The sequence below is a fragment of the Yarrowia lipolytica genome, chromosome 1F (genome assembly GCF_001761485.1).
Source record: "Yarrowia lipolytica chromosome 1F, complete sequence".
NCBI lineage: Eukaryota > Fungi > Ascomycota > Dipodascomycetes > Dipodascales > Yarrowia > Yarrowia lipolytica.
The window spans coordinates 2,979,620-3,006,817 of NC_090775.1; the positions used below are offsets into that span (position 1 = coordinate 2,979,620).

At 48.3% G+C, this 27,198-nt stretch overlaps 14 protein-coding genes across 14 annotated transcripts; 7 read left to right on the plus strand and 7 right to left on the minus strand.

Annotated features, from left to right (window-relative positions):
- Positions 1-189: 189 nt before the first annotated feature.
- On the plus strand, positions 190-789 carry YALI1_F29798g (uncharacterized protein; the record flags this gene model as incomplete). Its single annotated transcript, XM_505755.3, has 1 exon — positions 190-789. The coding sequence occupies one exon, from the start codon at positions 190-192 to the stop codon at positions 787-789; it is 600 nt and encodes a 199-aa protein (XP_505755.3).
- A 981-nt stretch (positions 790-1,770) lies between these two features.
- YALI1_F29828g (uncharacterized protein) lies at positions 1,771-3,279 on the minus strand (the record flags this gene model as incomplete). The annotated part of the gene is made up of 1 exon (XM_505756.3): positions 1,771-3,279. The coding sequence occupies one exon, from the start codon at positions 3,277-3,279 to the stop codon at positions 1,771-1,773; it is 1,509 nt and encodes a 502-aa protein (XP_505756.3).
- Positions 3,280-4,021: 742 nt separating this feature from the next.
- On the plus strand, positions 4,022-4,516 carry YALI1_F29836g (uncharacterized protein; the record flags this gene model as incomplete). The annotated part of the gene is made up of 1 exon (XM_505757.3): positions 4,022-4,516. One exon carries the CDS (start codon positions 4,022-4,024, stop codon positions 4,514-4,516), a length of 495 nt encoding a protein of 164 aa, XP_505757.2.
- A 148-nt stretch (positions 4,517-4,664) lies between these two features.
- Positions 4,665-5,642, minus strand: YALI1_F29852g (uncharacterized protein; the record flags this gene model as incomplete). The annotated part of the gene is made up of 1 exon (XM_505758.3): positions 4,665-5,642. One exon carries the CDS (start codon positions 5,640-5,642, stop codon positions 4,665-4,667), a length of 978 nt encoding a protein of 325 aa, XP_505758.1.
- Positions 5,643-6,073: 431 nt separating this feature from the next.
- Positions 6,074-7,087, minus strand: YALI1_F29867g (uncharacterized protein; the record flags this gene model as incomplete). Its single annotated transcript, XM_505759.3, has 1 exon — positions 6,074-7,087. The coding sequence occupies one exon, from the start codon at positions 7,085-7,087 to the stop codon at positions 6,074-6,076; it is 1,014 nt and encodes a 337-aa protein (XP_505759.1).
- Positions 7,088-7,998: 911 nt separating this feature from the next.
- Positions 7,999-9,264, plus strand: YALI1_F29876g (uncharacterized protein; the record flags this gene model as incomplete). Its single annotated transcript, XM_505760.3, has 1 exon — positions 7,999-9,264. One exon carries the CDS (start codon positions 7,999-8,001, stop codon positions 9,262-9,264), a length of 1,266 nt encoding a protein of 421 aa, XP_505760.1.
- A 588-nt stretch (positions 9,265-9,852) lies between these two features.
- On the minus strand, positions 9,853-10,935 carry YALI1_F29905g (uncharacterized protein; the record flags this gene model as incomplete). The annotated part of the gene is made up of 1 exon (XM_505761.3): positions 9,853-10,935. The coding sequence occupies one exon, from the start codon at positions 10,933-10,935 to the stop codon at positions 9,853-9,855; it is 1,083 nt and encodes a 360-aa protein (XP_505761.1).
- Positions 10,936-11,579: 644 nt separating this feature from the next.
- On the plus strand, positions 11,580-12,761 carry YALI1_F29911g (uncharacterized protein; the record flags this gene model as incomplete). Its single annotated transcript, XM_505762.3, has 1 exon — positions 11,580-12,761. One exon carries the CDS (start codon positions 11,580-11,582, stop codon positions 12,759-12,761), a length of 1,182 nt encoding a protein of 393 aa, XP_505762.1.
- Positions 12,762-12,950: 189 nt separating this feature from the next.
- On the minus strand, positions 12,951-14,120 carry YALI1_F29937g (uncharacterized protein; the record flags this gene model as incomplete). Its single annotated transcript, XM_505763.3, has 1 exon — positions 12,951-14,120. One exon carries the CDS (start codon positions 14,118-14,120, stop codon positions 12,951-12,953), a length of 1,170 nt encoding a protein of 389 aa, XP_505763.2.
- A 719-nt stretch (positions 14,121-14,839) lies between these two features.
- YALI1_F29944g (uncharacterized protein) lies at positions 14,840-16,822 on the plus strand (the record flags this gene model as incomplete). The annotated part of the gene is made up of 1 exon (XM_505764.3): positions 14,840-16,822. One exon carries the CDS (start codon positions 14,840-14,842, stop codon positions 16,820-16,822), a length of 1,983 nt encoding a protein of 660 aa, XP_505764.2.
- Positions 16,823-19,162: 2,340 nt separating this feature from the next.
- On the plus strand, positions 19,163-20,200 carry YALI1_F29987g (uncharacterized protein; the record flags this gene model as incomplete). The annotated part of the gene is made up of 1 exon (XM_505765.3): positions 19,163-20,200. One exon carries the CDS (start codon positions 19,163-19,165, stop codon positions 20,198-20,200), a length of 1,038 nt encoding a protein of 345 aa, XP_505765.3.
- Positions 20,201-20,808: 608 nt separating this feature from the next.
- Positions 20,809-22,326, plus strand: YALI1_F30004g (uncharacterized protein; the record flags this gene model as incomplete). The annotated part of the gene is made up of 1 exon (XM_505766.3): positions 20,809-22,326. The coding sequence occupies one exon, from the start codon at positions 20,809-20,811 to the stop codon at positions 22,324-22,326; it is 1,518 nt and encodes a 505-aa protein (XP_505766.1).
- Positions 22,327-22,679: 353 nt separating this feature from the next.
- On the minus strand, positions 22,680-23,837 carry YALI1_F30034g (uncharacterized protein; the record flags this gene model as incomplete). Its single annotated transcript, XM_505767.2, has 1 exon — positions 22,680-23,837. One exon carries the CDS (start codon positions 23,835-23,837, stop codon positions 22,680-22,682), a length of 1,158 nt encoding a protein of 385 aa, XP_505767.1.
- A 2,070-nt stretch (positions 23,838-25,907) lies between these two features.
- Positions 25,908-26,489, minus strand: YALI1_F30061g (uncharacterized protein; the record flags this gene model as incomplete). The annotated part of the gene is made up of 1 exon (XM_505768.3): positions 25,908-26,489. One exon carries the CDS (start codon positions 26,487-26,489, stop codon positions 25,908-25,910), a length of 582 nt encoding a protein of 193 aa, XP_505768.1.
- Positions 26,490-27,198: the final 709 nt, after the last annotated feature.

Sequence of the window (27,198 nt, forward strand, 5' to 3'; positions counted from 1 at the left end):
ACAGATAAAAAACCAGGAGAGAAATTGTTGTGTCGAAACACTTACCTCGGTTTTGTAATTCATTTTCACCTCAAAACTAATACACGGCTGAGGACTGTGTGGTTATTCGCACTATTGTGTCAAGCAGAGTTGGTGCTAAAACTGTCTGAGCTTGTGTGGATTTTCTTCGGCAGAAAACGTATATATAAGATGTGTCCGTGTCCATGTTACATTCATCAAATGGTGCTGTTCCAAAAAACACGACGGCTGGTCAAAAAGGTACACAATGCTATGCACTACCGAGAGAGCAGCGTGAGCGACGACGAATTTGAATGCTTGGCTAGTCCAGTGGGCAGCTTTGAGGTCAAGAGTGTGACACGAGATACTCCCTCCAACGATTACTACTGCAAAGACATGGTTAAATGCATTCCTCCTAGCTATGATCTCGACCACCCCAACTACACCAATCTGAACACTCCGCCATTGACTCCAACGACTCCATCCTACACTCTTGCTCTGACAACACACACCGTCTCAAGCACTTCTTTACCGTCCATTGCGCCGCTGGTTTCGTCGCAAGTTGTGGACGACAACTTCCCCGTGCAGGATTACACCAAGTGGGAGGCTCAATATGGCCACTCTGTCTGTCAGGACTGTCTGGTGTGTACCAGACCCTTTTGCCGGGGCGACCAGATCCGAGAGCTGCCCTGTTCAAGCACCCTTCCCCATATTTTCCACTCCAGTTGTCTGTTTGACTGGCTTACACAAAGCCATCTGAGTTGCCCTACTTGCGACAGAGAGGTCTTGTAGTATTTATTTATAATGCATTAATTACAGTACGAATACTGAACATGAAGAGACTGTAGCAAGTGAATCTGTTGTACGTTCATACTGCATGGTTACAACGGATGGATAACAGAACGTAACGTTCTTGTCAGTGCAGATGGCCTGAACAGATGTCAAGTATGGCGCCCTCCAGTGAGAGAACCTCAATGGCACTTTGTAGAAACGAAGAATCTAGGATATGTATTCCACCAGTATTTGCGCTCGAGACTAAGCCAAGACAACAGTCGATATCGGAAGGTTTGCCTGACCAGGTGAGAACGTGGGTCAGATATCGTCCCCAGGTCCTCAGGAATGGTTGATTCCATTAGGCAGATTGTAGATACAGTAATGGAGCTGTTGTCAATTGTGTTCATTCCCAGATCAGTGCGATAATCGTAAACATCTTTCTGTTCTTCTACTGTAGTTTATTAAGCGCCCGCGTCTGAAGCTCCGGGACAGCGGGACAACACCACACATGCTACTGTGAGGACTTAGACGGAATCCATATGTCGGATGATCCAATAGTGAAGACTACCTCGAACTTCTGAGGAGATGAGATGATTTTGTGTACCGGAAACCACTTCTCTGTCTCCGAAGGCATCTTATTCTTAGCCAACACCAAAGAAACGACCTTGGATTAGACGTAGGAACTGCCGCTGCGAGGGCATCCAATAGGAAATAGAGATTAGGTCAACAAGTGGTAGTGCTCAATAAACGGTAATAAGGCATATCACTACTTGTAGTTCTAATATACCGAGCGGCCTCAACTCTATCCCCAATGCGATATCTCGAACTGTATCCACCCAATATCTTGAACTTTCATAGTAGCACTGCGAAGTAGTATTTTGGGTATTGGTACAATAGATTAAACCTACTAAATCATGAACCCTCCACTGTTTGTAGTATTGGATTGAATAAATTATAGCTATGCAAAATGTTGATGAATGCGACTGTGCACCGCATGCCTCACGCCGTATCAGGGGTGTATCTTCGACGTTTCAATGCTGGAAAATCGGTATACTTGAACTTGGGACAAGACTTCGTAGGAGTGATTTTCGTCTTCTGAGGTGTTGGATGTGTAGATGGCTCGGATGATGGTTTCTTTGCGCTCTTTGGTAGCTTCTTTATGATCTGGAATTCCTGGCTTTGCGAGCCATCCTTGGAGTTTGAACTGCTAAACTCTACAACAATAGGGGAAGAGGAAGTCGAAGCTCCTCCATCAGGGGATGACGACTTTCCCAAAATGAACTTGTTCATAATACCGAACTGGATATCTGAATCAGAAGAGAGAACCTCCACATGTCCACCAGTGTCTGCAGGTGGCTCAATGGTGACAGCTTCAAGGGAGTTGTTGTTATGATCCGTTCGTTCAGATTTCTCTGTAGATTGCCCAGCGACTTGTCTAGTGAATTTCACAGAAGTTTTCTCGGGAGTTTGTTCAGTAACTGGCTCATCCAGTTCTTGTTCGAGAATATCGATCTCCTCGACATCTATCACTTCGGCCAGGTCAGTATGGCGTTCAATCTCAGAGTGCCCGTTAGATTCACCATGACGGTTGGTCTTATCCACCATATCCTGAGAATCTTCATCTTCCTCGATGACAATTACTTCGTCTGGTAGCTGCACAGTCTTCTGGGCCTTGCCTGCACTCGGTAGTCTAAACAGCTGTGCCAGGTTGGGATATTGCGGGTGGTCCTGTACCTCGGCCACTTCTTCGATCGCTCCTTTATCCTTTTCTCTTTCGTTATCCTTCCTCCCCAACTCTTCAGTATCTCCTTTATGCTCGGCTCCAGTTCCTTTTTCTTTCTTATCCTTCTGCTCCTTTCCTTGCACCTTTCCTCCATTCTTGTCCTCAACAATCACAGCCTTCTCGACGTCGGTGAAACTCACCGCGTTCTTGAAACTCATGACCTCGTAGTCGAGAAACTTGACATCAGCTTGCTCCTCCTCTGGAAGTTCATGCGTGTAATCAAATGCTGGGGACAGATTGAGTTGTTCCAACGTGTACATGCGGTTGTCTATCGCTTCCATCTCGCCTGCGAAATCGAGCAAATCAACACTCTTCAGATCCAGCGACACAACCTTGCCTTCATTCCAGAAGCGAGTGAAAGGCGTACCTCGAACAGACACAGTCTTGTGTAACAGCTTGTCATAATGGGCTTTAACACTTCCCATATCTCCTCTCCAAAGGAATGATGCCACTACTGTCTCTCCCGACCCGTCGTCAACCTCCAGTGACACAGACAGCTTGCCATGGATATCGTTGTTGATAGTTCGCACATCAACAGACATGACTGAGCCTGTCAGTCGAATGTGAGTAATGGGATGGGTCTTGTAGAAATGAATCAGACGTGACGCGTAGTTCTTCCGGGTGTTACTCTCAGAACGAGAGACCGCTTTACGATCTAGTCGCTGGATATCGTAGCAACTGAGAGGAACCCAATGGCCATAGTACTTCGACCTGTCCAGCGACATGGTCGATGTTTTGGGGGTTTGCAGACTCGGGTACTGGTGGTATGTTGCTGGTCAGCTCAGGTTTGGCTTCATGCAGGATGTTGGTATAAATTAAATCTGAGTTTCAGATCAATCGAACTGGTGGCGAGGTGACGACAACAAAAGATTTGATGTCGATACTACAGCAGCTGGATTGATGTAGAAGAAGTTTTCACTTTTTGTAGGAAGAAATCATAAGATTTAAATGTTTTACACGTGATTGCTCGTATGTTGATCTCTCTTGCTCGCCCAAAGTACGAAATTCTGATGATCACAGTATAGTTAATCATGTAAACAAAACAACATATTAGTTGAAAATTTAGTTACGATATGTATCATCTCGCGTACAGAAGTTACACCACAGCTTGCATTGGCACTGTGAGGGATGAGCGCGAAAAATGCAGAATGAGGTTACTCAACATCGTCGTTTTTCATAAGAGCTGCCCTTATTGGCCTCTATAGCCATGTTTTGATCACACCTCTACACCCATTTTACACTGGAAACGCGCGCCGTTTTCTCGCAACATCCCTACTCTACATTCGTTATAGCACTGTGAACAAGCCAGCCAGTTGATGAGAATCTAGCTGATAATTGAGACGTAACCGAAACTTGGGTTGGTATATTTTGTATTTTCTATGGTTTCCTAATTCTCCTGATTCTCTTTAGTCTCCTGTAAACCCCCATACTTCCTATCGGACATCTCCGAACCCTGCTCCTCCGTGCATGAGCGTGCATGAAGATCGTTATCAGCGCCGAACAACCACCACCTCTTACACACACACGCCTACCAATTTATCTCACGCCATGGAAAGACATCCCATTACCTGCCATATTCTCGACACAACCCGAGGCCGTCCTGCGGAAAACGTGCTGTGCCAGATCTACCGAATTGGCAACGTGTCTGGAGGACCCCAGCGGGCTACCTCTGAGACTGAGGCTCTGGGCAAGGCTCGAACCAACAAAGACGGGCGAGTGGCTCTGTGGACTCTCGAAAACTCTTTTCCCGAGTTCACCACTGCACCTCTTCCCGGATTGTACAAGATCCGTTTCGAGACTGAACAGTATTTTGTTACTGCTGCCAACGGAGATGTTGAGAAGACCAAATCCTTTTTCCCTTTTGTTGATGTGCATTTCACCATCCCCAGTCCCGCTGACGCTCACTACCACATCCCTCTGCTGATTTCCAACTACTCTTACTCTACTTACCGAGGTAGTTAGACATCAGAACCACGCACTGTTAAATTGCGGACAGAGCATACAGCCTGATGCGCCAATCAACCGGTTGAAACACTAGGCAAACAACAAAACATCTCATACGGAAAGAAATCTTTTTTACATCTATAAATTATTATTACGTACGCATTCTTCAGGGGAATTTCATCTTCCACAGAGCCATTGTCACACAACTAGCTGTGATGGCCATGGTAAGATTGACGCCATTGTTGCTGAGGATATCAGCTCCTGCAACAGACTTTAGATCAGCTGCCTGCTCCACTTTTCGTCCTCCGCTCATCTCCACAATCTTTCCTCCCTCGTTGACTACTGACTTCTGGAAGAGAGCTCCTAGCAAGGAGTCCAGCAGTGATCCGCAGAGGCCTACAGAGCCCATGAACAAGATGAACAACAGGGCGTCGGCGATCTTCCACGACTTTCCTAGGGGAACCACCAACACGGTCACAATGCCAATGTAGAGACCGCCAGCAAGAGCCACCATGCATCCCAGGGGGGAGATACCTCCATTGGTGCCCTTGGGACACGGTTGGAAGGTGGTAATAAGAATGGGAGGGTACTTGGAGAGAATTCCAAGCTCTGACGAAAAGGTGTCTGCAGTAACCACGGCGTAATGAGCAATGAATCCGACCATGAGCCAGTCCGATTTGTCCCACTTGGACTGTCTGCCGTCTGGGGACTTGTAAATTTTGAAGTAGTAGTGCAGAATGAGTAGAATGGAGGCGAACACAGAGTTGCATAGTACCTGGGCGACGGTTCGGGTCTCGTGGACCTTCTCCTTAGCGTTGGTCACCTTTCGCTTGGTCTTGATTCGTGATCTGGGGTCTGACTTTTCGAACCGCTCATCCTTGGCGGCCTGGATCTCAGTGACAATGTGGTCGCCACGGGTCTCCGTGAGCGTGCTCTTGAAGTCGGCCTTCATCTTGGTGAACTTGGACGAGGGCAGGTAGAAAGCAAACAAGAGCACCATGCACACGGACCAGGGGTGGACCGCGTGGATGATTCCGGTGACAACCGCGGCCACAATTGCAGCCGGCGTCAGCGACTTGTTCTTGTGGGCTCTCCGGGCAATTTCTACCAGCGCAGCTGCTCTCAGCAGTTTTCCAGTGTGCATTGTTGTATGATGGAAAGGTACGCACGGAGGCGGGATAAGGTTGGATGTGAATATCACACTCACAAAATGTAGCTTTATGCGATGTTTCGAATATGTAGCTTATACGGAGAGATCAAAGTCGGGAGTACTGGTACAGTAGTTAGCAGCTGTAGTCGTGGATAAGAGCAATATGGAACAGCAAGTTTGCTGCGAGAGATGATATTATGAGTGTGTCTTTCACACCTTAGTCCTATTGTCTGTGCTACATCGTATAGCTATCATAACACTCCATATACAACTCTACATTAATATGTGACGAAGGTTACTGTAGGCTAACTCGATACGAGTGCGAAACAGCAAGATATTGTACGACATACAATAGGTAGGTGAAAAAATACATTGTTATAAATAGTGAAGGCATGAAATGAGTTCCTTCAGAAGGAGAAAAAGGACTAACTCTGAGCTGGATCAGCAGCTTCAGTTTTGGTGGTTTCTCCAGAAACGCCGTTTCCATTGACATGGCTCTGGGAAGAAGAGTAGTTGGGCTCAAGCACAGGCACCGGTGCTGGCGGATCCTTGTTTTCTTTCGATGAGCTTAGCTCAAGTGATGCTTCTAGAGGTTCGTTCTTCACCGAGGAAGAAATCATCGCCTCTCGCACGGCTCCTTCGGGTGCAAAGTTCATGATTTTGTCCAGCAAGCCCTCCTTTTCCAGCCACAGTCGCCGTCTCTTTCTATTTCCGATCTTGAGCTCCTTCTGCAGGTCATTTTGCAGCTGCAGCGCCCACGCCTCCTTGCGTTTGAGGTCCTGGTACAGTGTTTTCAGGGTCTCTGAGGGCATCGTCTGTAAGTCCCCATCTTCCGGGTACTCCATGATTCTGAGCACTGGTATGGTGTCCTTGACGATGTCCGTGATCTTCTGCACCTCGTTGGTTCGTCCCATGGTCCGGGTTTCATTCTCCAGAGTCGTGGCAAGAGTGTGCAGACTTCTAGGCTCCAAATGCTCCACCACCGCATCCACATTGCCAATTACTCCACTGTGATGGGTCTTGAATTGCGGGTCGCTTGGTCGCAATTGCTCGGTTTCGTGCACGGTTCGCATGTGTTTGGCCAGAGCGTCACTTCGGGTGAAATTTCTGTCGCATTCGGGAACAGAGCAGTAGAAGGGCTTCTCTCCAGTGTGACTTCGCATGTGTGATACCAGCGCGAATCGCGACGGCTGGACCATACCCTGTCGCGAGCAGCCAGCCCAATCACATTGGTACTTGCTCTTGCGGGCTCCAAAATGCACCTCGTTTAGATGATCGACCAGAGCGTCCAGATTGGCTACCTGGGTCTCACAGCCCACCCAGTGACAAATCTGGGGCTTGGGGTTGTATACGTCGTCGTCCGAGTCCATGTGGTGGGCTATGGACGGCACGGACGAGTATCCGTCCGAAGACAGTTCGGAGCTTGACATCTCAGACATGATTCGATGGCGATGTGACTTGGTGATGTTGTAGAGCTGGGTTCGAGTAGGTTATGCATGAACCTAATTGGAAGTTGTGGGAGGGTGTGGGAAGTTGGAGAAGGGTGTTGTTTTGTATCAAGCTAAGACTCGGAGATATGAGTCAATAAGAGCACTCTTTAAGGCCTTCTATGAATTATTGTGTGAACTCTACCCTCCATTTTCCTAAGCAAACAAGCACTGTAAGGGGGCTTCATTTTCTCATGCTATGCTGGGCCAACAGTCCATTGAAGGTGGAACTGGTTGATGCCTTATTCCAACAACAAATAGACATGTCTGTGATGCCAAAATGAAGAGGGGCAATCAGCATTGTGTTCAAACTCGTTTAAGTCACCCTTTGAATAAGTCCATTTCCGCTTCAAAAGACTCACTTGTTACTGTATATTGCTACACTAATCCCACTCGCTCCCGAAGCGAATCGCGTTGAGACAGGGTCAGCTTCTGTAGGTCTCGACAAGATCCGTGCAAAGACAGTAGCCACAGAAAATGGTCACATATGGATGTATGAAAGTGGCGCGCTATGCTATTTCAATGACCAAAATGTCATACAGCCCACCATCACCACCACCAAGATGACTAAGCTATGCTGCGTACATTTGAGCATGACTCAATTTTTCCAATATATCCCCTAGAGAGAGGGAAAAAACAAGAAATTACCGCCGTTCAATTTCAATGACTAAGTTGTATAAACAAACAATCTCCAGGTATTTATAGCTACAAGTACCTAAAACCGCAGCTCTTGTCCCATCTTCATCTCTCACCCTCACGACTTTCTTCTCTCCTACAGAACCTTGTGTGCTGAAATTTACCCTCCTCGCCAGACAGTGAAAATATTCAAACTTTACTTTGAACACCACCGCACAACCACAATCATGGAGTACGATCTGACACAGAAGACGCTGCCCTTTTTGGACCGACATCTCATCTACCCTCTGCTCCAGTTCCTCAAGGGCCGAGGTGTTTACAACGACACAGAGCTGCTCCAACTCGAGTATGACCTGCTCAAGGACACCAACATGACCGACTATCTGGTGGAGCTGAGCAAGGAGCTTGGCCAGAACGATGCCGATCTGCAGGCAAAGAAGGAGAACGTTGTCAAGACCCTGGCCGAGCTGGAGGAGGCCACCAAGCCCGTGTTTGAGGTGCTTGAGAACCCCGAGGTGGTTTCCGAGCTCAAGGAGAACAAGACCCAGAACCAGGCTCTGCTGACCTCAAAGTACGGTCTTTCTGTCGAGCAGATCAATCTGCTCTACAAGTTTGGACAGTTCCAGTACAACGCCGGCCGATACCAGGCTGCCTCCGACATTCTGTACCATTTCCGAGCTCTGTCCACCGACCCCGAGCTGGTTGCATCTGCCACTTGGGGCCGTTTCGCCTGCGAGATCCTCACCTCTCAATGGGACAGCGTTCTTGAGGAGCTTGGAAAGCTGCGAGACTCCGTTGACTCGCGATCTCTGGACCCCCAGCAGCAGCTGCACCAGCGAATGTGGGTCATCCACTGGTCTCTTTTCCCCTTCTTCCAGAACGACACCAAGGGTAAGGATGCTCTGTGCGACCTCTTCTTCTCCTCTTCCTACATCTCCACTATTCAGGCCGCTTGTCCTTGGATTCTGCGGTACCTGGTGGTTGCTGTGATTGCCGGCGGCCATCCTCACACTGCTTCTGTCTTCCAGAAGCGACTCAAGGACCTCGTCCGAGTCGTTGGACAGGAGGAGTACGAGTACCAGGACCCCCTTACCCGATTCGTCAAGTCTCTGTACATTGACTACTCCTTTGAGGATGCCCAGAACCAGCTTGCTGACTGTGAGAAGGTGCTGAAGCAGGACTTCTTCCTCGCTGACTCCGCTGACGCCTTCCTCGAGTCTGCCCGAAAACTTATGTCCCAGGTCTACTGCCGAGTTCACCAGCGAGTTGACATTGCTCAGCTGTCTCAGACCCTCAACCTGTCCCAGGAGCAGGGCGAGAAGTGGATTGCCAACCTCATCAAGGACTCTCGAATGGACGCCAAGATTGACGAGAGCGACTCCACCGTCATCCTCAACCACCCTTCGGTGTCGGTCTACCAACAGGTCATCGAGAAGACTAAGGGGCTGACCTTCCGGTCTTCCCAGGTTCTCAACCAGGGAGTTACCATCTAGACAGCCCCGGGGCTGTTTTTGTTTAAGGTGTTGCGGTCGGCTTAGACTGCAGTGGGATAGCATTAGAAGGAAAATGTATGAAATAGAATGAGTGTATTGGCTTACTATGAGTAAAAGCAGAGTTTAGCTGGGATTTTTCCGCAGATTATATAACTACTGTATGTACTGTATGTAAGTACTGTCCTTGTATTGTGTTCAACCATGCATTAACACGTTCCATGCCGACAACGTGGATGTCTGACAGATCTCTCAATGGGCTGTCTGAATGAACTGGAAATAGGGACTCGATACTGAGCAAGTGAAACCTCAGTTTGGCGTCCCAACGACCCCAACAAATTCCGTGGCTGCTGGGGGCCGTATTTAGTTTGCCATGGTATGATATTCAAAGACAAGAACGCGTGCTTCAAAACCACAGGGTACAAGTACATGAACTTGTAGCTACACTCTTACTATGAGAACTCTCGTTCTTCAAGTTCCGTAGATTTGTTCTAGAAATCAATATTGTATAAAGTCAGAATAATATGTTTATATGTGACTGCAAGGCAAATGCAGCGTCTAGTCAATAGATATGGAGCGCCAATGGCTAGTTTAGGCCTTCTTTGCCTTCTTGTCGTCGTCGCCGAAGTGTTCCTTGCTGACGGGATCAACGTCGATGATGTGGTCAGTGACGTCCTCCATCTCCGTGTTCTTGGGGGCAGGGGCGCTTAGAATAACAACGTCACTGGACTCGGGGAAGAGAGTCTTAGCGGGTCGAACCTCGAGTCGGTAGTGGAACTCGTTGTCAGCTTCAGTGTAGTGGGAGGCAAAGGGATCGAAGGATGCATCGTGGGTCAGAACAACATCAACAACACCAATAACCTGCTGCTTGGGCTTGCCCTCAATGGACTTATCGAGCAGCAGCTCCTCGAAGGCAATCATCTCCTCTCGGCCGGGCAGGTTGTCAAAGGGGTTCTCAGTATCAATCTTAGTCTGTCGGGGATAGAGCATGGAAGACTGGGAGATTCGTCCAGTAGGATCAAGGGTCAGAGACTGGCCGTTTCGAGACATGGCAAAGGGGTCTACCTTAAGGATAGAATTGATATCTCGCTCATCATCGTTGATAGCCTGGTGAATTCGGTTCACGCACACTCGGTTGAGTTTCTGCAGATCAAGGGGACCCTTGGTCTTGTAGACGAGAGACTGCTGGGCCATGCCGACCCATCGCTGGTTCATGACACCAATCTGAGAAGATGCGATTCGAGAACGGAACCACAGCATGAGCAGAAGGAAGGGAGGTACAATGATGAACAGAATGGGCATGGTAATGAACAGGGCACAGTTGAAGAAGAAGAGAGCGAGGCCGAAGAACTTGATCCAGGGAGGAGTCACGTTCCAGGCAATGGAGAAGGGTCCATGCTGAGAGTACTTCTGTTTCAGGTTGGGGTTTTCCTTGTTGTTCATCTTCACCTGTCTGGCGGTTCGTCCGGACGAGAACTGTCGGGAGAACTTGTTGAGCTGGGCCATGACATTGACCTTCTTGTTGGCGACACGGGAGGTGGTCTGTCGAGAGAAAGCTCGGGCAGTCTGAGAGACGGTGCTAGGAGCAGCAGTCTGGAACGAGGAGAATGCAGCAATTGAGCGGGGCTTAGCGACGCCCAATGGGGTCACTCGCAGTGAACGGAGCAGAAGCATTGTGTTGTGTGAGGGGTGGTTAATGTCTCGTTTCTGGGAGGTGGATCAAAGCTTTAAATATAAGAGCCGAGAGAGCAGATTGCTAAGGCGTGGGGAGAGAATTAGAATTTTGGGTTCGGATTTGGGCGGTTTCTAAAGAGGCTAGTTAATGCATTTTGTAGGTATCCTAATGAGACACAGAAAAGTCTCACCTTCATTGCTAGTCAGTGGGGAACCGCACGTTGGTTTTTTTTCTCTCTTGCTCCTACATTGCGTGCAGTAGAAGAGGTCTCGTTTACAACCGCCTCGCCTTAAAAGTGTTCATAAACTCCCAAGACGAGAAACTTCCAACTGTGCAGCTATCATGTTTGGCAAGCGATGAGCGAGAGGAAGGATTGAGACCCTGTGTGGCGTTTGTGGCGGTGTAGTTATTGGGGGGATATAAGTGAGTTGCAGTGAGCAGTTTGTGGCAAAGAGTGATTTTGCGAGAATCGTTCCAGAAGAAACAACATAACACACGATTTAGATTTTGATTTTTCCTGCTTGTTGCAATGTTTTCTCTCCACCCTCTTAGTGCTGCCTTTAGTTAACCTCGTCTGCAGCCCTTAGCCGGATCAAATTTAGATCGTCTCTTCACACACCTCCTCCTACGTGTATCACACATTATGGCGCCGCAAGGACGGAAGGGACAGGCTTCCGGGCAGAAGTCAGATGGTGCGAAAAGAACTCGAGCCACTAGAAGGAGTGTGGATCGAAATAATCACGTCGATCTGAAGAATGGTCAGATTACACCCAAGATCGAGGATGAGGTCGACAAGGGTGAAAAATCCGAAGAACAGTCACAAGACGAGAACGGCAACGAACCTGCCACCAATGAAAGTATCCCAGAGGATGATTCGGAACCTGACTCCGAGGAAATCCCTTCTGGTGAGTCATCTCCAGATAATAGTGCTGACGAGTACATGGAGGATAGTGAACCAGAGAAGAGTAACGAGGATATTTCTGAGCCAGCAACTAAGAAAAGCAAGTACTTTGCCGATTCTGATGATGAAGAAGAGACTGATATACCCACTTCCCATATACCTTACTCCAACATGGCTCTACACCCTAACTCGCTGTCCTTCATTCAAGTCCTAGAAAAGAACAATAATCGAGAGTGGTTCAAATCACATGATGCCGAGTTCAAAAAGGCCAAACAAAACTGGGACACTTTTATCCTTTCCTTGGCAGCTTTGTGCCACAAGAACCACCCCGAACATGTGCCTGCTGAGATTCCTCTCATCAAGCTGCAGTTTCGAATCCATAGAGACATGCGATTCTCAAACGGACTGCCCTACAAGCCTCGTTGGATGGGTGGATTCAGTCCTACCGGATGCAAAGGTATATTCCCAAAATACTTCCTTGTCGTCTGGCCCTCTCATGTGGTCGTGGGGGCTGGATACAGCGCCATGGGAGATGCTGATGTCGGTCCTAAGACGTTGAAAGGACTCAAGGATGAAATTCAGGAAACTGAGGGCGAATGTATTGCTAAGATCCTTCGAAAGGTGCAAAAGAAGTCTGCTGGTCTGGTATTCAAAAGCAGATTCGATGATGCAGAAGGTCTCATGAAGGAGTTTCTGGAAATGAATGTGACTGAGAACATGTACAAATACGTTCCCAAGGGCTATGACGCTGAGTCTCCCGCTGCTGGATTACTTAAGTTGAGATCTTTCGTGATTAAAATCCAGCTGGAGACTACAGTGGTGATGGAAAAAGACGGCGCCCAGATCATGGCCAGCTACTTCAAGTTCCTGATCCCGTGGGTCAAATTTCTTAGCAAGTACTTTCCTCCAGGCCGGGGTGGCTAACTGTATATATGTGATGGAATAGATTTCGTTTTGAATGATTCTACATGTGCGATAGCACAGGTTTGTCTTTCAAATTGTGACTTCCTGACAGGACCAGATGCATTTTGGCTACAATGTGAACATGTATGTACTTATTCTAATAATATTAACCGTCCTATGTATCCTAACTATCCTCATTCGCCCGATCTCCTATGCTTCAGTCCTGGCAGGGGCCTCAGTGGCCTCAGTGGAAGCCTCAGCACCCTCAGTGGAAGCCTCAGGGCATCGCTCGCTGTATGGTCGAACACACATGTCCTTGTCGAATACCTCTTCGCCCAGCTTTGGCAACCTGCTGGCGAACAGCAGGTACGAAGTATGCGACTTGATCTCCTGCTCACACTTGGACACCTCGGTCCATTCAAAGCTCTCATCTCCCTCCTTGATCTTCTGGCCCTTACCCCAGGGGTTGTATCCTCTGTGACCCGACTCGGTCTTGGACCGCTTGGCATCTCGCTCATCCGACTCTTCCTCCTCCACTCCAGTTTCAGTTTCGACCTTGATTCGAGCATTTCTCTTAGCCAGACCGGTCTCTCGTCGGGCTTTGACGTCTCTAAGGCGAGTGATAGCCTCGTCCAGAGACCGCTTCATCTCCAGTCGTGACTCCCATCGCTTAGCAGCAACCTCTACCATCTCAATATCGACCCAGCCGGCTTCTTGCAGAGCCTGGACTGCCTTGACAACCTGCTCGAAGCAAGGCGAGAAACAGCACACTCGAGAGACAACTGATCGGTCAATAACTCGCTCGAGATGGGGAATAGCGGTCCAAGGGGCAGGAAGGTCGAGGAAAACGGCAGTGGCATTGACGTCGATGTTCTCAATGTCAAAGCCGTCGTTGCACACATCCCGATGCGTGGGGATCACGTTGGTCAGCTGATGACGCTCAAACTCCTGCTTGGCCAGATTGTATCGCTCCTCATGAAACTCGTACGAGTAAACCTTGCCGGCGAGGCCTGCAGATCGACTGATAGCGTGTGTGAAGGAACCAGAACCAGTGCCAGACTCAATCACAGTCGATCCAGGTCGAATCTTGAGACGCTGAACAATGTACGATGAGTCGGTGGTGTACACAATCTGGGTACGGTGGGGCAACGAGAGAGTCCATAGCTCGGGAGTAGGGTGAATCAGATGAATGAAGCCCTGCTTCGACATGCTTCCAAGCTGAGCTCCATACTTGTCCATGTTGCGGTGAGGGAAGGCTCCGTATCGGGTGTTGAAGAGCCCTTCCTTCTTTTCAACCACAATGGGCTTGATGGCGGTACGGGTCATCCACCCGAGTACCAGATCTCCATCCTCGATCGTGTCCTTGTATGCCGAAAACATTGTGTGTGATTGTGGAAAAGTTCAAAATATTTTTTGGAATTTTCACTTTTAGAGTTAACCTGCATGGCAAAGGTGAATTGATGAGTGACGATTGAAGCGATAGAATCATGCAAAAACTGAAGAAAAGGATCGATATTGGGATGGGAAGGAATTATTGATACTTTCAGAGTACTTAGGAAAAAGTTTCAGCTATACGTGAGTGACTTTATAGTACATCCACTGTGTTATTGCGTCTTATCAACTGTTCCACCTCACAGCATCAGGACAACTCGTACAAACCTCCCAACTCAAACTGTTGATAATGTACAGTAGCTCTGAGTCGAAGGAGGTTCTGTCTCTACAGAGTGATTAAGTGGGATTGCCAGATATTCGCTACCCATGGGGTATCAAATTGTAGCTAATGAATGGATGAAGTTATTCTAACGCCATTCACCACCACCAGGAACCATCAGCGAACGACAGACGCACATAAAGATTTTTAACGGGGCAGCAGATAAATAAGGACACAGATTTAGGAATCTATAGAATATTCTCTAACAACTCCAAATTGTCAACAAATTCTCTCACATTCCGGGCACAGTGCCAGCTACTTGAACCACCTACTGTACCACCTCTCAATCGCAGTTTCGAGGTTCACAAAAATCTATTAGAGTTCATGCACAAGAAATTATTTTATTTGCATCTTGCAAATCACACACACCAACACACCATCACACGACATGCCTCCTCTAACCGAACCGTTTGTCCTGTGCGACCTGCCCCAAAGCTCGCTGACCGTGGCCGACAAGGTGGCTGTGCCCGGCCGAAGCGCAGGATCCCAGTATCTGCTGGGAATTAGCCACTCCCAGGCTGCTCTCTACGAACTCACCCCAAGCCCTCGATCTGTGTGGACTCACTTCCTGTCCTTGACCCAGGCCGTGTGCGCCATCACCCAGTATGCTCCTAGCACGAAGACTGGTGTTGTCTACGTCTCGATCCGGGACCGGAAAAAGTTTTTTGTCGAGCGTGTCGAGCAATGCGTTGACTCCGAGGACGGAAACAAGAGCGCTCTGACTCTGTCAGAGGCTGCGGTGGCTGTTGGGACCAGCTCCGATGATTCTAGAATTTACCTGGTGACCGAGTCTGGCCACGTTAAGGTCGCTCCAGTGTCTCTGTTTGGTCAGGCTGGCTCCGGAGACAAGATCCCCACCCTGTTTGATGCTGGAGCCAAGCAGATCACTGAGTACTCTCTGTTCATGCCCGATAGCCGTACTGACGAGTTCAGTGACGGTCTTGTTGTGCTTGTTCTCGGCTCCCGAGACTCGTACCGAGCCGTTCTGCTGGGTCTCAAGTCGTCTGGATGCGTCGTTCTTGCTGACAAGGTTCTCAAGGATATCGCTACCGACTCTAAGCCTGCGTTCTCTGCCGTCGACAATGTCCTATCGTGCTTCTCAAACACCACTCTCTACAGCTTTGCCCTCCCCTCTCTCAAGGTGACCACCCAGATTGAGCGACCTGAGGGTGTGTCTGGTAATTCTTCAATTCTGGCAATTGACTCTCGAACTACACTGCTGTCTTCCAACGACAAGCTCACACTCGTCGATACATACTACGAGTCTATTGTAACCGAGGTTGATGCGTCCCAGCTCTCTCTGCTGTCCTTCTATCCCGATACCCAGACTGTTCTTGGTGTGCAGCCCCAGAAGGGTGGCTTCTGTGTCTCCGGTGTCACTGTCGATCTCTCTTCAGGCTCTTCTCTGCTCGACTCTGTTGCTCGAGGACAGGGTTTGCAGACTTCTGCCACCCGAGAACAGCAGCGACAGCACGACTGGAGAATGTCCAACATCCACATGGCCAAGACTTACCGATTAGAGAGTGACTTTGCCAACCTATCTGGCTATGATGTGGTGGTCAAGGCTGCTAAGAAGTCTCAGAAGCAATCTCAGGCTCTGATGGAGACCCTTAAGGCCTCGCAAGGTGCTGCATTCGATTCTGCTCTGCTCAAATACATGAAGCACAAGAAGTGGCTCAAGCAAAATCCCGACCTGGCTTTCACCGTGTACGAGGAGCGAGATGATGCCCAAATTGATAACTTCCTGATGGACCAGATTTGTTCCCTGTTGTTCGACAACTATGAGGACTCTGAGCCTGTTCTTAAGGCCGATCCTCCCGTCAAGGCTCTCACCTACCTTCTCACACACTCTCTTTTCCCCACGAACCGATTCCCCAACCTGTTGGACACATTTGAGTCTCACCCTTTCCTGCAGCGTCAGGCTCTGGTGAACGCCCCTGCCCTCCCTTGCTCCACCCTGGTCAAGGCTCTGGCCTCTTCTGTGTCTGACGAGATTGTCAACGATGCCGTCGTTCGACTGCTGGAGGAGTTCCGACCCACCGAGGTTACCAAGACCATCCGAAAGGAGATCTCCAACCTCAACGGTCTGGTGGAGCGACTGCAGAAGATGGACGCTGGCTGGGCTCTGATTCCCTGTGTGATTGATGCTGGAGGACTGCTAGGATGGAACCTAGAGACCATTCAGGAGCTAAAGAAGTCGCTCAAGAGCGAGCTACAGACCCAGACCGAGTCTGCCCAAACCGTTGCTATGGTGGACGCCCTCAAACTTCGAATGATGGCTCAGGAGCGAGTGGCAATGCGAGAGCAGTACATTGAGAAGGGAGATGACAAGTTGGATGCTAGTTACGTGGTGGAGAAGTTGCATATTTGAAGGACTATACATACAGACCTATGACATTAGAGGATGTTTGATGAGAGTATCTGTGGGTTTGTGCTGCAGTGCTCAGGCTAGTTAGAGGTATAGAATGAAAACTATTATATTTGATTGATCGTTGAAGTTATGGTAGACATACTGTCGCTACATGATAATTAATACGATTCCAGTAGACGGTATTGCAAGTACTTGTTCGATACTGCCTATTGTACATACTGGTGTGTATGCAGTACATACTGCACTTTTACAATGGGATATATTTCAGTATATACTGTACAGCAGAAATCTGGAGCCCCTGACAGTTACCAAAAGTTATTAATGACCTCACGTAGCCCGTTATTTGTCCATGAATAAATTAAAATAAATACATTCGCGCTCTGAGCATGTCCAGACACACCCGATCAGCGAAACTGCTTTTTATACTGAATGAAAATCTCCTGTGTTAGCCATTTCCTCTTATAAGTAAACATCCCATGCTAAAAAATAAAAATAAAAATCATTTATCTTGTACTCACGGCCAAAGCAGCAGGCTCCACCGATCCGTCCTTGCACATTTCGTAGCATATTCGGAGACCCTCGTCATCCAGCGGCACATCCAGCAGCCGCGCCATTTCCTTGAGAACCTCCAGAATCTTCTGTTCCTTCTCCATTACCAGATGCAGAGGTGCCAGTCGACGATGAGGTCGATGAATATACGGAACGCGTCGTGATATAAGTTGGTGTTTAAGGTTCTTCAGCAGAGAAATGGCGACATAAGGTTGGTGAAGCAAAGCGTTAAACGCAATGGAAGTAAGGAACAGAGATGGGTAAACAATAACAACTTGTTTTGATCGTCGAGTGGAGATTTTGGAAATGTACGAGAAGCCATAAAGATGATGTGACACCAATGATGTGATTATGGAATCAGCGAACTAATTATGGCATTTGTGTACTCGTACCGTACTTGTACGATGATAAAGTTCAGGCCAGGCCCCTGGTAAGATATCGTGGTTTGGGGGCCATCTGACTGACTAGAGATTGTTAACGCCGATAGGTTGTATGCGTTACAAACCTCATACAGTAACTGTCTTGTGAGCTCGTCGGTGGAAATATGAAACACCCACTACAAGTAACAGTAATTCTGAACTAGGCTAATAGTGGGGAGCGTAGCTCGGTCGTTCACCGTAACCATGGCAACCGCTGTTTGGGTGTCTGACTTGACACAAGACAGATGAGAAACTCCAGCCACATGTATCAAAAAAACACCGTAGAAGTACCGCTACCCGTGTATCCGGGTTGACCTAAAACTCCCGAAGTTACTTGCGGTTTGTTTGGCGGGGTCGTCGGGTTGCTCTGGATTACCAGCAGTATGCATGAGACTGATGTTGAGTGGTGTATCGTACGAGTACATACTCATGGTACAGCACCGATACTACTTGTAGTACAAGTACAATGTACCAATTGTTTACTTGTAGCGGTATACGAGTATGTACTTGTAAAAGTGAACCCCTTCGCCATTCCACGACGTTTCTGTGTCATGTGTTCCATTCGCACAAGTACCACTACAAGTACAGTATGTACAGTATGTAGGTGCTTGTAATATGTAGCGTTCCATTCTGACTGTGTAATGTCTGCCTGTATCAAACGAGTTGAAACAACAAACTGATCTGGACTCCATGAAATATGCACCTAAATTGCACTGAATTTTCTTGTAATATATCGTATGTACTGTAGGTCAGTCTAGATCTTGTATGGAACCTCACCTCACGAACTCGCTTTATTTGGTGCAGTTTCGCCAGGTTGAAATGGGATATCAATGGCGGTATATGAGAGGTAAAGGTACAGTAAGAGTAGCATCATAATTTATTTATGAATCTCTACTTTATTTGCCCCCATCATTCCATTTTACACTGTTGTACAAGTGCTACAAGTATAGCACCAATCGTTTCTACTCTACTCTACCACCGTGACCCATCTCGTCCGCTAATCAAATGTCCCAAAATGCGCTTACTGCACGAAATGCAGTCTAGAGCCGATAAGGACCCGGGTATGGGGTAGGTCTGAGGAGCTCTTCACCACAAGCTTGTTGAAAGGAGAAGTGATGTTCCGAGATAACGCTTCGCGTGTCTCTCTGCTGTTAAAAAATGTCACTGTTGAAAATACCGCCATTTACACCAGACAATAACATCCGACTCCTCTCAACTAGACCCTTCCAGAAGCCTAAAGTTGCTCCCAGGCTGGTCCCTCGGTCAGAACCTAAACCCCATTTAACCAATTTTTAGCTTCTATGAATCAATATTTCACTGATAAATTTGAATCACCGACTAACACTAACCTCAACATACACACATCACCACAATGACTTCTATCAACCTTGGCCACCCCGTCGACATGCACGTCCACCTGCGACAGGGCGAGATGATGAAGCTCGTCACCCCCACCGTCAAGCAGGGCGGTTTCTCCGTCGCCTACGTCATGCCCAACCTGGTCCCTCCCGTCACTTCTCCCGAGCGAGCTTTTGAGTACAAGCAGGAGCTCCAGGCCCTGGCCCCTGACACCGAGTTCATGGTCACCATGTATCTGTCTCCAGAGATCACCCCCGAGGTTGTTGCTGACGCTGCTAAGAAGGGAGTCTCCGGTATCAAGGTCTATCCTGCGGGTGTCACCACAAACTCCGATCAGGGAGTCTCTTCATACGAGCAGTACTACCCCGTCTTCCGAGCCATGGAGGAGCACAACCTTGTTCTTAACCTGCACGGTGAGTGCCCCAGCACTCCCCAGAGCGACATCACCGTTCTGAACGCCGAGGAGCGGTTCCTGCCCACCCTTGGAGAGCTCAACAAGATGTTCCCCAAGCTGCGAATCGTTCTCGAGCACTGCACCACCAAGGCTGCTGTTGATGCTGTCAACGCCTGTGATGACAACGTCTCCGGCTCTATCACTGCTCACCACCTGTCTCTGATTATCGACAACTGGTCCGGTAACGCCATCAACTTCTGCAAGCCTGTTGCCAAGCTGCCCTCTGATCGAGACGCTCTCGTGGCTGCCGCCACCTCCGGCTCACCCAAGTTCTTCTTCGGATCCGACTCTGCTCCTCACCCTATCAAGAACAAGCGAACCTGCAACAACGCCCCTGCTGGTGTCTTCACTCAGAGCCACGCTCTGACCTACGTCGCCCAGGTCTTCGACAAGGCCGGCAAGCTCGATAATCTCAAGAAGTTCGTCACCGATAACGGCCGAAAGTTTTACCAGATCGAGAACATGGCCACCAGCGGCCCCGAGGTCACTGTTGTCAGGAAGGAGGTTGTCATTCCTGGTCTCATCGGTCCTGAGGACGACGGTGTTGTTCCTTTCCGAGCCGGCGAGAAGCTCGACTGGACCATTGAATGGAACTAGTCATTTGACGGTTAGAAATCGTTACCAAAAAGAAAAAACACTACAGCTAATGAATTATTGAATACAAGAAGTAAGCAAGTATAGACAGAACAATGGTGTGCTAATGTCTGCATCACTTTGGCGGGCAGATATATATGTACTGTACCAATACAGATGTTACCAACACATACGATACTGAAGATTCAAATAGAATTTCATTTAAACTATCGTACATTCATACATTCCTCTCTCCGCTTACTAAGATGCTGTCGCTCTGCACTATTACCAACCAAGGCATCAGTGTGCGGCGCACATGGTGCCCGATCGAACCTTCGTTTGAAATGTGTGGTCTGCTTTAGAATAGTATAGAATAGTATAGAACATTATAGAGATGAGGAAGGAACCTAAAGGAGTAATCAACAAGTAAGGGACGCTTACAAATCGACATGCTTTACGCCCACTTCGATTCTCCTTGTATTTATCGCCACTTCCACACTCTTCCCCATGGTTCCATTAAGCTGCTTTGCAGGCCAGCTGCACCAAGAGCCTAAATTTTTTTATTGGGTCCATTTATTTAACATGTATGAAATTTCCACTGCGAAGGCAACACAACCATACACAACACAACAATGGCTGATAACACAAACACAAACGTGCCTGTACACGATGACAAGCGACAAAAAACCGAGGAGGACGCTGAGATGTTTCAGTCGGTAGGAGACCACGCCTCCAATGTGGACAACCAAGTCGACAGCCAAGGTCTGAGAAAGACCGGAGCTGAGGATGCCGAGGGACACCCAGTACAGGAGATTGAGTCTTTCTGTGTCAACTGTGAGAAGACCGGAATCACCCGACTGCTGCTCACTCGAATTCCTTACTTCCGGGAGATTGTGCTCATGTCTTTTGAGTGTCCCCACTGTCATCTGAAGAACTCCGAGATCCAGCCTGCTGCCCAGGTCAGCGAAAAGGGCAGCAAGTACATGCTGCGAGTAGAGAAGAAGGAGGATCTGGCCCGACAGGTGGTCAAGAGCGACTCTGGAAACGTGAAGTTTGTCGAGCTCGATGTTGAGATTCCTGCCAAGCGAGGCCAGTTGACCAACGTTGAGGGTCTCCTCACCCAACTTGCTGAGGATCTCGAGAGCGACCAGCCCGTGCGACAGCATGTGGACCCAGAGACCCACGCGAAGATCGAGGAATTTTTGGCCAAGATCAGAGGCACCATTGAGGGAGATGAGCAGCGATACCCCTTCACCGTCCAGGTCGACGATCCAGCTGGAAACTCGTGGATCGAGTACGTTCCCGGAGAGCCCTCTTCCAAGTGGTCTCACGTTGAGTACTTCCGAACCAAGGCCATGGCGAAGGCTCTGGGTCTGTCTGTTCAGGAGGATGACACCCCTGCTAGAAACCAATCTGTTGCCCAGGCTGTGAACGACGCAGCTCCCTCTATTACTGCTGCTTCCGATACTATCACCACCGCCGATGGCTCTGAAATTGAGAACATGCACTCCGAGGTCCAAACCTTTGAGTCTTCGTGTCCTTCTTGTTTCTCCAAGAACTGTCCCACCAACATGAAGGTGGTCAACATCCCCCATTTTAAGGATGTCATCATCATGGCCACTGTTTGTGAGGACTGTGGATACAAGTCAAACGAGGTCAAGACCGGAGGAGAGGTTCCCGAGAAGGGTAAGCGAACCACTCTTCTGTGTGATGACCCCGAGGATCTGACTCGAGACATTCTCAAGTCCGAGTCCTGTAGACTGCACATTCCCGAGCTGGATCTGGACCTGACAGCCGGAACTCTTGGAGGTCGATTCACCACCATTGAGGGTCTCCTCAACCAGGTTCACGACGAGCTTGACGAGCGAGTCTTCACTCAGACTTCCGACTCCATGACTGTCGAGACCGAGCAGCGATGGCGAACTTTCCTGGCTCGACTCAAAAGCGCTGCTGAGGGCAAGATTCCTTTCACTCTGGTGATGGAGGACCCTCTCGCTGCCTCTTACATTCAGAACCCCTTTGCTCCTGATGCTGACCCCAACATGAACCATGAAGACTTCGAGCGAACTGACGAGCAGAATGACGATCTTGGACTCAAGGATATGAACGTTGAGTCTTACCAGGAGCAGCCCAAGGAGGAGGCTAACTAGATTATAGAAACACTAGGAGTTTGGAGTGTAAGCATGAATAATAGCGTTAATGATATTAATTGGTAATGATACAAAATGTGTGTATACGTGTAGGACTATCAGACAATTCTTAAGCGGTATGGCAATATTACGAATATTCTACATACCTGTACCCCATTCGTAGATCATTGTAACCTAACTGTACAATTGTACATGCTGTAACGGCACCATCGCCTGAGGTGTGTTTTCTGAAGTAATCATCTTCTACTAAGAGTTTTGCTTTTGTCATTATTCACCGTTCGGTTGGTCTCTTTCCTTCGATAGAGTTGTATTCATAAATCATCATTCATCTACTACTTGTACTCGCTTCTTCTTTAGTCATCATTCTCACCCTCCTCGTTCTCGTAAGGCACCTCGGCCTGAGGAGTGTATCGGTAAGCATGTCGTCGAGCTCCATCTGACCAGTCCAGCAGGGCAGTGTGGGAGGTTCGTCGGTTGTCCCAGACAACAACAGATCCGTCTTCCCATCGGGCTCGAACATGGAAATCCGATCCCTTGGCGATTATGTCGTACAGGAAATTGAGAATCAGATCAGACTCTTCCTGCTTGAGACCAACAATGTTTCGGGTGAACTGTGGGTTCACGAAGATAGACTTCTTACCAGTGGCGGGGTGCTTTCGGATAATGGGATGCACGTTCTGGACAGGTTCTCGTCGGACAACACCTCCTCGTCGGATAGAGGCGTCAGCCTGCTCGTGAGCAGAATGAACAGCCTTGAGTCCCTCAAGTCGCTTCTGGAACTCAGGAGAGAGTCGGTTGTAGGCCTCGGTGTTGTCAGAGAACAAAGTGTCTCCTCCGGTTCGGGGCATCTCGAGAATACCGAGGAAGGTAGTTCCAGGAGGTTGCTTCTCGTATGTGACATCCGAGTGCCAGGCGACAGAAGACAGGTTGCTGGAAAAGTACTCCTTGTAGATATCATCTCCCTCCTCTCGGAAGATAAGGTGAACCTCGGGGTAAGCCTGGGGAGATCCGGAGGTGGGATGAATGTGCTGTCTTCCAAAGTGCTCTGCATACTTGAGGGCGTCCTTGATTGGAAGCTCTCTGAAATCCTGGTCCCGGAAGACAACCACTCCTCGCTCGGCAACGAAGTAGGCAAGCTCGTCCTTGGCCTTGTCGGAGAGCTTGGAAAGCTGTACACCTCGGACCTCAGATCCAAACTTGGGGGTGAGGTCATCAACAGAGTAGCCGTACTTAGTCAATTGCTCACTAGGAACAAGGTACTTTTTGTCATTGGTGGGAAGACCCTTCTCGAAGAGGTTGGGCAGAGTCTTGTCAGCTCGCTTACCAGGCTCTTCGAACTTGAACTGCTTGTAAGGTTCGAACTTCTCAGACTGATCCCAGCCAGGGGCGTACTCAGGGAACTTCAGAGGAGGATTATGGCTCTTGGGGCCATTAGCGGTGTCCTTGTCGCCAGTAGCTCGGAAGGTGGAAGCGTCAATAGCCTGGATTCGGTAAGCTGTTTGGGTAGACATTGTTGCGATGTGGATGAATGAAACTAACCGTTTAGAAACGAAACGATACAGACCTTGCTGTCCACGGTTTATATATACCCTACGTGAATTGACCCGTGGCTTATCACGCAATCCCCATTTCAGACACTCACTCACTCCTCCGCTATTTCCATGTGGCTTGAAGCTAGCCGAACTTTGTGCTTGGGTGTGGCTTTTGCGTGGCGAGAAGTGTCATGGGCACGGGTGGCTTATTCCGATGAATGCGAGCCTTTGAGCTAGCTTCTCCCTTCTTTGCGAGTTTTTTTCGGCTGCTTTTTTCTCTCCATAGTTGTGTTTTTGTCCAGCCCGCAGCCGCCTATCCCCCGCTTACCAATACCCCAGCTCTTATCCGTCATGGCACCATCGAGAGTGCAGATTGCATGCATCATCCTGTCGCCACATGCATTTGCCCACCGTGGCTAGGGTTTGAATACGTGATTGTGGCTGTCGCGGGAAGCCCCATCCCGAAAGGGACGATCTGAATATTGCGCGAGTGTGGGGTCTGGGGTAGCCACATGAATTGTTCGGCGTTTTGGTGTGTTGTGTATGGTGTTGTGTATGACTAGCGATTTTTTTAACAGTAGCTACTGTACATGGCGCACACAGCTGAACGCGCCGTGCAGCTTTGTTACCAGCTTAGTCACCGTCTACACAGAACGAATCACTTGCGTCGTATATTTCACGTGTATTCATTTGGAGCTGTTACCATGTTGGGTTTCTCCAAAATTCATTGTCTCAAATTGCTAATCTGATTGCGAATCTGAGCTTGTGGCTGTGGCTTGGACATGGGGCTGTGGGCTGATGTTGGGTAACAGAGAGATCTCTATGATCGTAACCGTCGTAACAGTCTTTAATACTGCTTCAAATGTCACTTCTACTCATTGGAGCAGAATTATGGTCTTTTGTGTGTGGTGATGCTGTGTCCTAAGACTCTCAATTTGATAATGCAAGAGTGGAAGTAATAGCTACCAATAGTAGCTTATTTGCCTAGAGACCTGAGATGACACAATAGCTACAGTGCAAGGTAGCTACTGAAATACTGTAGTTTGTCTGTCAAAAGATGATTCAAGGTGAGTGTCCAATCAGCGTTTCAGCTACCTGTACTCCACTCCACCAGCTCAGCTTCTCGCTGTACTCTAAAGCGGCTACTCATACTCGTGCTTAGATGTACAACAAAGGAAGACGCAGATTACACCTGTCCATGGATAATCGAAACGACTGAAAAGGTTATTTACTTGGTGAATATTCTCGGGTGACTTATTCTTTTTGACGTATGGCGTCAACAACGAGGTCTTCAGCGACATTTATTTTGGGAGACATGTAAAACGGGAGGTTGGTTCTATCTACCTGAAGGTACACTCATTCAGTTCAAGTGATGTTTAACGGTAGCATTCTCATTGAGAGTCTTCAGTAACATATATATTCTGTCTCTCTTCGTGGTTCCAATTTTTCAGCATTATTTCACGTTAAAACCTCTTTGACATGCATGCCCTTCCCCCAGATGTGGTCATCAAAAAAAAAAAAAAAACATCTGATTCCAGCACACAATTCAACACAGGAAAATCACTCCACAGGAATCGGACTCCGAAAGATACCGTGCTAATCTTGAGACAACCAAACTCACTCTGACCAGAGTACAAGTGGTTTCTATGGAGAACTTGTATCGAGATGCAAATAAGATTCGGAAGTGCCTTATCTAAACTCTTTTTATATTCCAGTCTGAGACTGTCTCTCAAGAGTGAAGGCTTAGTTGCGAATTGTATTCCCTTCTCTGATACATCCTAACCAAAATCAACTGTGAGCTGTTCACCAGTTAATGTAAGTCGCCATTCTTCACCCAAGGGTGTCACGGGGTTGTTTCCGTCAATACCCACACTCGATCAATAAAATGCGTATCTTTCTATGAAGAGCTTACGTCCAAGATCACCATGATACTTGTACCACTTTCTCTGTTCTGAGTCATGGAAAAACATCTTGGATTAACTATATTATGTAATAGGTCATCTGTGACTGGGGAAAAAAAGAACCAGCAAAAAGAAAAGAAGGAATAAATTAAAGCAATAGAGCTGGGATCATAACAGCATAAACAGCTCTGTAATCGACTGCGCTGGCTCCGTTGTGTTTCTTGACATGAGCGGGTGGAGCAGCAGTTTGAGCATTCCCGAGCCAGGTCTGGGATGTGGGCTTCACAGGAGTTCCAGTGCCTGTAGTGTCGACGCTAACTTCCAAAGTCGAAGTCGTGGTAGGTAGAGGGTTGTCTGAGAACTGAGTTGTGAGTGTGTGGATATCAAAGCCTGGAACGAGCCATGCGCTGTTGATGGAGGTGTAGAAGTTGAAGCCCGAGACAGTGTTGAAATACTTGTCAATGAGCGACAGCATTTCGTCTCTCACTGTCATGATGCCGTCTCTGTTGTCAGATGACATAGTTTTGAGGTCCGCTCTAATGGACTTGTATTCAGGGTCGTTTTGCATAGAGACTCCAGCATTTTCGTATGCATTGTGGTCGATGATCTCTCCGTCGAGACTTCGGTTGATCTGGCCAGACCCTGTACCATACTTTGGTTCTGCTGAGGTCGTGTGTTTGGCTGCGAGGGCGAGTGATAGTTGTAGAGCGAGTGCGAGGAGATTGACCATCTTGAGATACTCAAGCGTCCATGCATGTGTACCACACACACATATATATATATGTGTGTATATGCCCGGATAGTGATTCGGTAGTCCCAGCTATTTTTACACGTTAAGTTGGCTACAGGGGGAAGCTTGGAAGTTATCGTTACACGGACGAAAAGCCCAGATTATAGATGACCAGATTAAAATATTTGTTGCCCAACTACATTCTCCGTGGTCCTGTTTCCCCCCCCTGAATTCCCATTGTATCGTTCACCACTGGCCATGTTGAGCCTGGAAGACTATTTTGGGCACCCAATACAGTTTCAATTAATGCACCGTATTTAGGTCGCCATGCGGGGGTTGGTTTTTCAGCCACCCCCCTACGGCCTTATAAGTGGTATTTCTGTGTCGAGTAACTTTTCGGAATGGTCCGTTATCATATAATAATTGATCTACGTTGGAAAATGAACACATTCTTCTCTCGGACCCCTTCTAGGACATCCCCGTTGTACCAGCACCACTACTCGGAGTTAGTCTTTTAATCTCAACCGTATTTTTGGCCTCCCCCCTTACATGATGACCATTCAGCCTATGGGGTTGCTCCAGAACAAGAGGAGTTATAGCCGGATACGGTCATCTGGTGATATTTGAAGATAGCCGACACCCGTGAATTATTCCAGTGGTCCGTGTCACCTTAGGCTTATCCTCTAAACGAGAGGGAACAAGACAGGCC